Here is a 12,481-nt window from a genome sequence, read left to right as displayed (position 1 = left end):
ACTTGACTGGCTAATGTCTGAAAGATTACTTGAGACAGAAGTGGAATGACAAACTTGTAGACAACTACCTATGATGTAAATCACTTTCTGTGTGCAGAATGTGGAGGTTGACCTGACAGAAGTCATCTTCACAAATCCTGCTTTTTAACATAACAAGGTATTAGGCCAAGAGTCTGTCGAGGTCACTTCAGTGGAGGCTATCCATTTTACACCATTTTAGTATGTGTCACTAATCAAAGCAATAGAATCTTTCAGTTTGGATTTTCTCACATCAGAGTCAGCTTTAGGTTGTTGTTATACTCTTGACAAATAGCCGCCATGTAGGAGAACTGTATCTGTATACTGTATCTTTTTCAACTGAAATCAGGAAAACAAATCACTTGCTGTAGGTTTCTGACTGCATAGGTAATTGCTACAAACACACACACTTCATCTGCTTATTTCAAATAGTCTAAATTATGAGTACCAAGTTGTTATTGATATATATAGCATTTTAGTAACAGACATTTAGTTCTTGTAAACACATGACCTTTATGAAAAAATTCATTTCTATCTACAGTATTTTTTCTCTAAAAGAGTGCTCCACCAACCTTGCTTTGTATGTATGTGTATGTATATATAAATATATATATGTATGTATGTGTATGTATGTATATATATATATATACATATACACACATATATATATATATATATATATATATATATACGAAATCTAGTAACCGCATTGCCCACAATGCAACTTGAGCATTGAGATTTGGGTGTGTTACGCTAGTAGCAGCCAATGTGGCCATGAATTGCTAATTGTGAGGAATGGGCTAGAGAGGTCTGGTAAGTTCACATTGTGTAAACTCCACACCTTCACATTTTTTTCATTTTTAAACTTGCAGTTAACACACCCAACCGATGCTGACTCAAGTGACATCACTCAAGGAGATTTATCAGATTTGTCACAAAAAAACTTTTTTATACTAATTTTTCACTTCCTCAAGACCTGTAAAGAGACGATGTGTAAAACTCATGCTGTCTGGATTGGATGGTCAATGCTAATGCTTCATGAGCTGATATGAGGGAAATGTAGTAACAACTGGACTTGTTAATAATGGGTCAGTCAAGACCAAATAATTGTGAAGTTTTTCTGGTTGCAGTCACCTTTTAAACTTGAACCTCCTCCTTGAGGTCTGTCAATCTGTAGGGCTTGCTGGTGTTTGACAGCTACACAGATGGTTGGCCTACATGAATCCAAACAATCACAAGTCGCACTACTGTGTACTCAGTGAACCCTTCTTTAATCCCCTGTAGATATGTAGAGAGAAAAGGAGGCCAAACAAGTACTAGCATGTATCCCACATACTTTTTCATATTTCCATATGAATTATTTTAAAAAGACACTCGACCAGATCTGTGATTATGGAAGGAATCACATTTTGCCTTTTGGCCACTCATTTGAGTCGGCTGCAGCCTGCACGTGTTCTACTTGAGTTCATCTGTTTGCTCAGAACTCCACCTGGCAATAGTTCAAAATCAATATTAACAAAGGCTCCACCCTGAGATGGACTCTTTCCAGTGTGTTTCCAGTGTATATGTTTAATGTTAAAGCAACGTTATGCAACATTTCGACACATTTCTGCAAATGTATTACATTTAGCACCCCGAATTTCAGACTGCAATTCACTTATACACTTGTATGGACAGCTGTACACGTGCATTTGTTGTTATTACATTATGATCAAAAACTAACATTGCTAACACAACATCAAATGCAACAATACAATACATAGCAAAAAAGCATATATTACTTACTAGTCCAACAGCAACAACTTGGCATCTGTCTTGCAGCCTTTTATTTTGTGAAGTTCTTGCCAACGACTAAAAGGCCAGCCTCTCTTTTTGTCTTCTTAACTTCCTCAGTTGTCTCTATTCCCCCCTGACGTGTTCTCTGCCTTACGTTGCCCACTCGCCCAGCTCTCTTCCCGGTGCCTGTTCCAGTGTCACTCCAGTTCTGCATTACAGGGCCCAGAGTAAGACAGACAGAGGCACAATTCACCCTATTACAGCTCAGTGTAGCGTCAAAAATATTTTGCAGTTGTTCTTTTAAGGTAGAATAGTTTCATAAAGTTAATTTTATTAGTGCTGTGTTTTGAATTTGCAGCAATGTTTCTATGTGTTTTTTTGGATAGAGTAAAATATTCTAAGCATCCAGTAGGCCCTACCTTTTGCATGCACATTGTTGTCATTCTCAGACCTAGAGATGCCTTGACAGGGGACAGTCCAAACACAAAAGAAAGCTTTACACTGTTGTTTGATGTTGTTTTAGGTGATGTCTGCAGTATGTATGTTGACTACTGCTGAGCTCCATCCCCCCAACCCCCATAGTAAAACAAAGATGTTGGAATGTATTTGTAGGATGTTAATCAGTAGAGAAAGACGAGTATTTGCTGTTAAGAAAAGTTAAACATTTACTAAGAAATTACATGGAGGCAGATGCTATTATTTGATCCTCAGTATTGCATAACCAGGCGGGACAGAGACCCACAAATTATACTATGTTAATACATAATTACATGGGACATTTTCCTTTTATGTGCAACGCTCACATTCCCAAAACTGAGCACCACTCTGTGTACTAGTACATATGGACTTGTGGGGGGGGTTTCTTATCAAGGCTGGTAAATGTTCTAGCACATGTATGTGCCTGCTATTTAACTATCTGCCTATCTGTCTTCTCACCTGCCTCCCTGAGTCAGAGGTGACATAATTTGCATGTTACAGTGAAGCCTAAGAGGAGGTTTAGGATTGCTGCCAGAATGTGCAAGTGCCCTCAGAGAAAGGTGTGGTTCTGAGCAGCAATGTACTCACCATGTCCCAGGAGGTCTTCCACCTCGGTGACTAAAGGCATAATTTCCACTTTGCTTTTCAAAATGTAAATTGAATAATAAATAAAGAAAATATGAAGATGTCTGCTTGTGGTATTTCTAGATTATTATTCTAGATGAGAGTTCAGCAACAAAGAGTAGCTGCCTTTTGGCTGAAAAATATCTAGATCAATTCTTTCATGCAAGAGAAAATTAACCATCATGTTAATGTTATCATTAACATCGTCTCTGTTCATTACCTTTTAGTTGGATCTGCTGAACCAATAGTTTGGGTATGACTCAGTCTGTGTGGTCAGTGTGTGGAGACGAGTGTGTTCAGGGCCACTGATACTCAAATGTTGTGCACCCATGCACCTAATGATGCTTTGCCTTCCTATGTACAGTCACTTGGAAAAAGTCCTCAACACCTGCACATGCTTTATGTGAAATAAAGATTTATTTCCTAATTTACATCAAATACTTGGTTCAAAAAAGCATTTTGATTAGTAGTTAGTTAGATTTGATTTGTAATCTTTTCTGTGTTCAAATGGCATATCTTGCAGGAGAATAAAGAAATGCCATGTCTAGATGTGACCTTTACAAAGTTTGTTATTGTTAAAGTAACAGCCAATGCCGTTAATTCACACAGGTAATTAAGGTCTCATGACCTTTGAATAATCCACCCCAGGCATTACGCTCATATGTTTCAGCTGCTTGAAGACAGGGAGTCACACTGGGCATTCTTTGCTAGTTTCATGACCTTTTGTCATTTTACTTGTAGTCACCCACACAAAACCTTTTGCCATTTAAGTATACTAACATAACCTACGTTATAATCTTGCCCCTCCTGCCTTACCTGCTATGCAGAGTGAAGAGTTCTAATGATCTATGAAAGGTCAAATGATTCACTCAAAATTACTAAGCTGACTGTGCCATGTAGTTTGCTACACAGAGCTGTCGAATGAACCAACAACTTTGACCATATTATCCAGTCAAACTCTTACCAGAGTCAGTCGGGAGAAGAGCAAAAACGTATTTTTCATCAAGAAAAGCCTTCAGTTCGATTCTTTGCTTTCCTTTAATAAAGAAATACTCTCCAGTTCTGATACAACCGATGCTAGCAGCATCTAGGCTAACCTCTATAGGAGCCGCCATTGCTTCAGTCACTTCGCACACACACTGTTGCACACACCTAGTGTTAAACCACACCTGTACCTGTAGCTAATGCTGTAGCGGCCAGTAGTGCCTCAAAGGATGTTGATTGGTCTGTGGTTCGGACACAAGCGAAGCCTGGCAAGAACAGCACTGATGAGCACTGGCTTTTTTTTAATGAAAATATGTTTTTGCTCTTGTCCCGACTGGGTTTTAAGTAAATTAAATAAAGTTATACCCCAAACCAAACTCTTAACTTTAGAAAGCTCCCTCCAGAACCAAGGAAGACCTTATAGAACTGTATTCACAGGTTGAGTAGTACTCCCCATGACGAGTAAACTCAACTTTATGTATTGACTTTGAGTAACCTTGAGTTGTCAGCTGACAGTGTTGTGCTTATTTGCACATGATCCTCCTCGGACAAACCCATTGTTGTTTTTCGTGTTTATGCCTCAAGTGAATCCAGCTGAAACCTTTGTCAGTTCAATTGTTCAAATGTTTCACTGTATTGTTTTAAACTCACCCAGTTTCGACAATACATTTCCAATTATTTCAACTTTTACATTTCAGAAATGCAGATTACAAATGATTCAAACACTTGTTGCAATTATGAGGCCTTTATAAACTTTGTTTGACATGCAACATCATACTGACAGTTGCTTTGTATAATTTGCATTGTTGGCATGACATGACAACCGCACCCTGGAGGCACTGCAGCACTTGATACACTCTGGACCAGTTAACAAATCAGACTCTCACTCTGTCATCTTTGCCTGTTTTTTTTTCCCTTTTCTCTGTATTTATCCAGGTCCCTGACAGCTTCAAAGACACCCACAGCAGCTTCAGAAGTCTTTGCTGCAGAAAATCAGCCCACTAAAGCTCACCAGGAATCGGTTGACAAAATGAATTCAGGCTACAGCAGCCTGAGCACCAAATTGTACATAAAGAATTCATCTCCCCCTAGAGAGGATGAATCCAAACATCGTGTCCGTAAAGTATCTCTGATCAATGAGTCTGATGCCACTGAGGCCAGCCAGGATACAGTGGACTTTAGCACAACAAGCACCACTGTGACTGAATTAAATGGAGAAGATCCCGAGTTCAAATGGAGAAATACATTTGAGGGGATTTCTCAGTATAAACCATACAGAACAGAAGATTCTTCTTTTTCTGATTCTCTGAGTTCCAGAATGTCTGACAGCTACTTTGGTACCTCCTCCTATTCCTCCTCCTCTGCTCTTTCCGAGGCTACGACATACAAATATCATGGCAACGCCTTTTCCTCCTCCTCCTTCTCCTCCCCCTCTGCAGTGGAACACATTACCCTTGACGACAGGCTGAATGACAGGGCTGAAGTTTATCTGAGCCGTGAGAGCGAGCCGGCGGGAGAGCAGAAAGATGAGTGGAGGAGAAGCTTAGTGGAGCAGGAGGAGCCTGCTGCACCTGCAGGTGAAACAGAGCCACAGAGAGAGGGAGAGGCAGAGAGCATAAAGTCACGCTGGGACTCACAACAGCTCCCTGTGTCCGGCCTCTCCTCAGCACAACAAAGCAGCTACGACTACACTGACAGTTTCAAGGAGGTGGACGACGACTCATCCCGATTTACTGGAGTGTTCCAGGCCACACTCGTGGATCTGGTCCCCGACCCTGCAGCTCCCCTCTCCACTCCCCCTGCCTCCCCCGACACTGACTCTCCCATTCAGTTTGACATGGATAGCCTGGTGGATACCCTGAAGAGCATGGCACCTTCCCTGAGGCCGAGGAGCACGGGCATACGTGCGCCTCCTCCGGTCCTCATCTCCTCCCTGCCACCAATTGTTGAGGATGCTCCCAGCCCTGTCACCTCTGACATCCCTGCCTTCCTCACCAGTCCCACAAAAAAGATGGAAACAACTGGCAAGCCTGCTGAGCCCCTCAATGGACTTTACACTCTGCCTGCTGACCTGGGACTGAAGAGGACCTCTCCCAGAGACACTCGATCACCACTGGAACTGATGAAGCTGAACCAGCAGGTATAGTACGTGCAGTCAGTAAATTGTCTTTGCTTAGTGAAAACCTTCATATCTCCAAAATGTAAACTTTACAGCAATTGAAAAAATCAACATTGTTTTCACTAAACAATGATAAAATGATTTGTATCCTTATTGCATGGGGCAGGAAAATCTACATGTAAGTTCAGGACATAACTATATTATTTATGTTAATATTGCAATTACAAAAAACTCATTTTCACTCATCTCTCTGTGGTTTATTCTAAGAGGGGACAGAAAGTGTGTTTCCATTCCCTTGTTTTTATGTGCATTTTCAGTTAGGGCATAAAAAAAGGCTGAAATGTGTTCCTTAGCTGTAGTCAAAAAGTTGGTGTATTGATTTAAAAAATTGCACCAAAGTGCAATGGAAGGCAAAAAAGTTGCAAATGAATCATGATGTACACAAAGCAGATGACACTCCCCAAAAGAGACAAACACATCAGGTCTGTGTGGACTAGTGAGGAGACTGCTCAGTTAATACAGGAAACGGACATAAATGCAGTACATCATGCTTTCAACATGGTTGTTCATAATTTGAGGTTTGACTGGTGCATTTTTCATTATGTCTCTACCTCTTCTTCTGCAATAGTTTAATGGTACCACACTGGAGAATTAGCACCACCATCTGTTTATCCTGATGCACCCAACTCTTTATATTTGCAGATATAACAGAGAAGATAAAAGATGCAGAAGCTAATATTTTGCATTATGGTGGAGACAAATATCCCAAATGCTAGGAAACTAAAACCGAAACATGACTATACAGTTACTTTTCTAGGAACATGTGTTTTTTTGTTTGTTTTGTGTTTTCATGAACCGGCCCTTTAACGTATTGCTGTTCTTTACTGCATGTGCTCAATCACCTGCAGGACCAGCAGCAGCCTGGAACAAGAGGTCTGAACTTGCCCCTGAGAGCATCTGCTACCAACAGCATTGTAATGAGAAAATCCTCTGACTCTTCTCCTGATGACTTACAATCCCCAGTGCTCAATGGAAACGGAGTACTTCCGTCTTCCAGCACTGGCTCCCGTCTAGACAACAGTGTCCTCTTTGGAAGCCTCAGATCAGCATCCATAGATCATACATTGGACAACAAACAGGCCCATCGCTCACTCTTCCGCACCAGCTCCCTACCTGACACAGGGTCTTTAAATGATCGCATGAATTTGGGACCGAAGGAGGTTGAACTGGGCACTGGAACAGACCCAGTCGGGTCCCGCTTTGAGCGCTTCTCCTTCCTTTTGAACCCCTCATCCTCCACATCAGGCTCCTTGACCGGTATGGAAGACTACAACGATCGTATGAGTCGGCCTCCACAGCAGAGCATCGGCTCACCACCCTCCAGCAACAGTCCCACCCACGTCCTCAGTCCCAACCGCCTCCTCAGTCCCACCGGCTCCATAGACCTTCAAAGGCCGTTTACCACCACAGACTCCCCCCTATCTATGTTTAGCCAGACACAAGGGATAGGGATAGGTGTAGGTACTGGGGGACTGGGCACTCACATCCTGCACAGAAGCTTCAGTAGTGAGGGCACCATGGGGGTCCAGCAGACTTCAATGATCAACAGTGTGCATGGAGGGTCTCAGTTCCAGAGCCAAGAACCTGACAGGAGTTTAGTATCGAAATACAGAGCCTTCCCTGATGCTTATGTGAGTATAACTTGTATGGTCTTAGTATAATAATATAGTAATAAAGTAAGTGCTAAATACTATTCACATGATAAGTGACAGATACAGTTATATGAGAAAATAATGCAGTTTTATTCACTCCAAAGCAAAGGTAAGTGGAAGATGCAGCAGTTTGTCTTTTTATTTCACACTTTGTTTAACAAAAGATAAGTCCAATATGCACAGCATGGAGACATTTGCAGTCAGTGGAAGGTTGCGGCTAGCTATGTCTGAGGTAAAAACATCAGAAAGAAAATCCTCTACATATATTTATGCCTTTGTACAATGCATGTGTTTACTTATTCTCTAGGCAGTTCTTAACTGCACTCTCAGATCTATTCTTGTTGTTGTCAAAAAAACAAACAGACAAACAACAGGTCAGCTTACAATAGGTTCATACGTGGTTTGCTGTACAAACTGAAAAACTCCCTCTGTGTGTGGCATTTGTTTGTGTCCATATACCTTCACATACTGTAACATGTACCATTTATAAAGCTTCTTAATTTAAATATTTGAGGAGCATCAACCGTCATTAAAAGTGGAAGTGGCTGCAGTTGCTTCCAGTAACACCCAGTGCTTCAATAGTGTCAAAATGGTCCTTTAGTAGGCATGCATTGGCAGTAGTCAGTGGTATCCAAACCCTGTTAGGTACATGCTATTCCCACTAAGCATCACAAAATCACACAAAAAAAGGGTGTGAGCCTCATGTTCACACATGTATGCACTTGTAAGCATTCAGATGGGCTTTGACTGATTAGGACATGTCTTAAAATTAGATTAACTGGCAAGAGAGGGAATATCTACTAACACATGGTGGTGCACACATTCTCTCTTTACTGGCCTCTTTTTGTCAAAACATGCCAATTAATTCTGGAGCACACCGCCACTTTCAGTTTTTCCTGTTTCACGCCTCAGCAAAGAAACCACAAAATGTTGATTTTTACGCTCAGACATTAACCATTAGAATTAAGTACAGAGAGCATGCCAAAAGTTAGGAAACACAACAACTACAGAAGTAACCCCTGAGGGAAGATTGAGGTGTTGCGACAGGCAGTAAAAACAGATACTTACATTGTGTTTTTTTATAATGAACATCTGAGCAATATATCATTTGTTGATCTTTTTTTTCCTCCATGCATTAAAGTGGTCTTATTTCTGTCCATGCAAATACAAAACAAGTTGGCTGGATTCTAGAGGTGTAACTACTCATTAGACTCCAGCTGTCTTGTGTAGTTTAAATACAATTGTTTGCACAGGATGTTTGTTCATACAGTATTGTTCAAACAATACTTAGTTTGCTTCTGTGATGTTCAGTAGTATGGCTCCAGCGGCTCATTTTTCCAGGCCAAAGCACACAGCATGACCACAGCTCACATTACTGACTGGGTCACTGAGACGGATACTAACTTCATATGTTGGGTTTGGGCTTCTAAAGTTCTGTGGAAGGAAATAGTATTGCAGTAGAACAAACTTTTTGACTTTTTAGAGACGGGAGGAGTTTTAAACTGTATTCTCTGTCAGGACTACTAATTTACTGCAGGACTAATGAAGAAGGTAGGGAGAGAGAGTAATGTCATCACACTTGTGTAACGAATGCATAAAGCTGTATAAAGCATTCCTACCTGTGATTACTTGCAGGTTTCCACCCAGGACATAGTGTGTTTGATCTGGATCTGAGGTCGCGTATATGGTTATAATGCTATAGTATTTTTATATTCATTATCTCTCTACATGTCTGATCTAAATGGCACTGTTTTTTTAACAGAATTATATAATCTAACATGTGAATTTACTACAGTCTTGTTCAAAGGGACCCACACAATAAACTGGCTTCCATCAGTAAAAGTAGTGTGTTAGTGTCCTATTATGTCATGGGTGTGAACAGGGATGTATTTTACAGCTTTATCCTGCTTTGCTCCTGTCAACTGAAGTGGTTAAAAATTGATTAGGTGTTGTATATATTTAAAAAATAAATGAACTACTCTGGGAAGAGAGAGCATTTGGAACAGAAATACATGGCTATTAGAGAATTGTGAACACGCTGCAGGGCTAATGCTTATCTCTGTCACTGCATTAATAGGTTTATATGCTGTAAACTCCTTCATGCATTCAAACCACCAGTGGCACTTCTTCAGCTGCTGGGTGTGAGACCTCTCAATCACTTAATCCTGGCAGAACACTTTCTGCTCCTCTCTGTTTTTTGTTTCCATCTCCACTGGGCTCCCCACCCATCCCAGCTTTCTGTCTGTTCCTGCAGAGACATGGCCACACCTTGCTTTTTGTATTCTTGCTCACATTTCTCTACTTGTTTGTTTGATATTTGATGAAGTAGAGTTGACAGGGAGACATTTTAATGGGGGTGGGGGGGGCAGAGAGAAGGTGACAAAATGATTATCTGATCCCTTCCCTGTGGTTTAATTTGCTTTGTGCATGTATATGCAGCACATGTTCGTGCATATTTCTTTTTTTTTTTTAAATGTGATTTGCTGAAACGGCACATTCCATCTGTGGTAACTAATTTTATGGGAGAGCAGATCTTGTGCCCAGGCTCCTAGGGAGGGAAGGGAACAGAAGGGGAAAATTGTTCTGTTGCAGTTTATGTTTCAGCCTGGCATCATGGAAGCAGTAAACACATCACACCCCATGAATGATGTAGTTGTTTGACCTTGTTTTGAGCTGCATAGTGAAGTTAAGGAGCAAGTGTGTAGGCGAAAACCGTACAGAGACTTATACTTTCAGCAGGTAAAGCATTGACAGTATTGCATTTGATATTTTTAGTCTGGGGAGTTAATTGCAATTTAAAAGAGTCTAATTTTCAAATTGCATGCACTGCAAGCATTCACCCTCCCAGGTAGCATGGGAAAGTTTAAGCCAGGGATTGCCGATTTCACTAGCTAGCAATAGTGTTAATGTGAAATAGGATGGTTACAGTGAAGTGTCCTCAGTCAGATATTAAACCAAATATTGTCTAAAGAGACTTATCAACAGTTTGTCTTTCTTAAGGTAACTGTCCAACTATGCTTCTTTTATCAATAAATGTAACAACATGTTTGAATGTCATAATTCAGTTTGAATAAGTTATTATATAATCATCACAAAAAATTGCAATCGCTACTTTATATTATTCAGGAAAATATTATTCCTCAAATCATTCAGCCCTATCTTAGGCTTTCATCCTATTACATGACTGTCATTCACATTTTCGTTTATTCTTTTGTTTATAGTTTGTGTTGTTTATGTGACCAAGGCTATGATTTCAAGGCAAACAGTCAGTACAGTTTTACACTGCCTGTAAATTACCTGTAAGAGAAACCTGTGAGACCGACTCAAGTGTCGCAATCAGACAGGTCTGTCTGTTGTCTCAGTGTTTGTCACTCATCAGTTTGGATCAGGTTTTTCTGCCCAAAAGCATCAACATAAAGTACAGTATGTTACGACGACATTCTAGAGGAATATAAATGTTGACATTTAGTCTTTATTCTTTATGCAATATGATAGCATGTCGTGACAACATTATTTAGTAGAAACTGTTCCACCCATGGTTGCATTTGATGTAAATACAAGTCAATTCAAATTAGAAGCAATGCATATTACTACATGGAGAGAACTTATAGGCATTAGTTGCATTAGCCATGCTGTTTGGTTTCAGATTCATACAAACATGCTGCAGGTGAAAGCTGAATTATATTTTAAAAAAAATAGACTTTAGTATAGAACAGAATACAGCTTTATTGCCAGCCAAGGTGGAAAATTGGCTTTTGCTCATTTGACAGTTCATTAAAACATAAGCACACAGCACCTAACAAGAAAAAAGAGGGTTAAAGAGGTTTCTTTTAAATGTTGGACTCAAAATGCAACCACAATTGCAGGAAATTGAAAGTCAAAGCTTTTTTAATTTGGTTCTATGGTGGGAAACGCCATTCTTAGTGTTGGTGTTGTGTGGTATGTCTGTGAACAGTAATGAGTCACTCTTTTATTTACTAGGTCAATGCTGAAAAGGCACCAGACAGCCATTCAGCCCCCCAGCTTGCTTTCACTGAGTGTAAAATGGTGTTCTGTTGCAGTTTAGAAAAGTCTGAATGCTATTGTGTCCAATAAGGTTTGTTAAATTTGGCTGACATTCATTATTTTTTCTCAAAATCTATCTAATAAAAACATTTGCTAAATTAAATTAGGGTATGGATGAACGCTAATGAGAATGAGTTGAAATAGAAGCTTCTGTAGGAGGCCCTCTTTGGTTGGTAACATGAGCCAGATGATAACCTGTTTCCTACAAAGCTTCCAAAGAGTAGAGGCCAAGTGATACCTGAGATCCCCCTCACACGCACACACATATACACACACACACACACCAATCTCTCTGGGCTAACATGCTAACACATTCCAATTTGCACAAGTAAACATCCCAAAATTCCAGCACCATTCCAGCCGAGATAAGAGAATCGGAAAGGCATACTGTACATGACAAGTAAAACAGTGACTGAATTCATCACTTACTAGGTGCATTGTACAGTTGTCAGAACAGACCTCAAGTGAGCGCATTCTGTTGTCATCAGTGGGAGTAGTGGAGAAAGCATCAAGTTAAACAAGTACATGGGGAGGAATGTATTTCCACCTCTCAAAGAGGTATGGGTTTTGTCATGAGGGATTCCCACTATTCTCACTTCTCTTCACTGACACCCCCAGAAGTTGCTGAACCGGCTGTCATAAATTGATTAATGAATTCACATACAATCGAAGGTACAAACTGGGTGTAACGTAAATGCTTGCTGTG

The 12,481-nt window shown here is 40.4% G+C and overlaps 1 protein-coding gene across 2 annotated transcripts in view; it reads left to right on the top strand.

Annotated features, from left to right (window-relative positions):
* crybg2 (crystallin beta-gamma domain containing 2) overlaps positions 1-12,481 on the top strand; it is a 44,235-nt gene that overhangs the window by 19,392 nt on the left and 12,362 nt on the right. For both annotated transcript variants that reach the window (XM_051391279.1, XM_051391280.1), the window contains exons 5-6: positions 4,816-6,019; positions 6,907-7,689. In XM_051391279.1, the coding sequence (XP_051247239.1) occupies positions 4,816-6,019; positions 6,907-7,689 (1,987 nt within the window). The remainder of the gene's footprint in view (positions 1-4,815; positions 6,020-6,906; positions 7,690-12,481) is intronic.

Source organism: Dicentrarchus labrax, unplaced genomic scaffold (genome assembly GCF_905237075.1).
Source record: "Dicentrarchus labrax unplaced genomic scaffold, dlabrax2021, whole genome shotgun sequence".
NCBI classification, from domain to species: Eukaryota; Metazoa; Chordata; class Actinopteri; family Moronidae; genus Dicentrarchus; species Dicentrarchus labrax.
The sequence above is the reverse complement of the archived record's forward strand: the minus strand, read 5'-3'. Positions and strand labels throughout refer to the sequence as shown.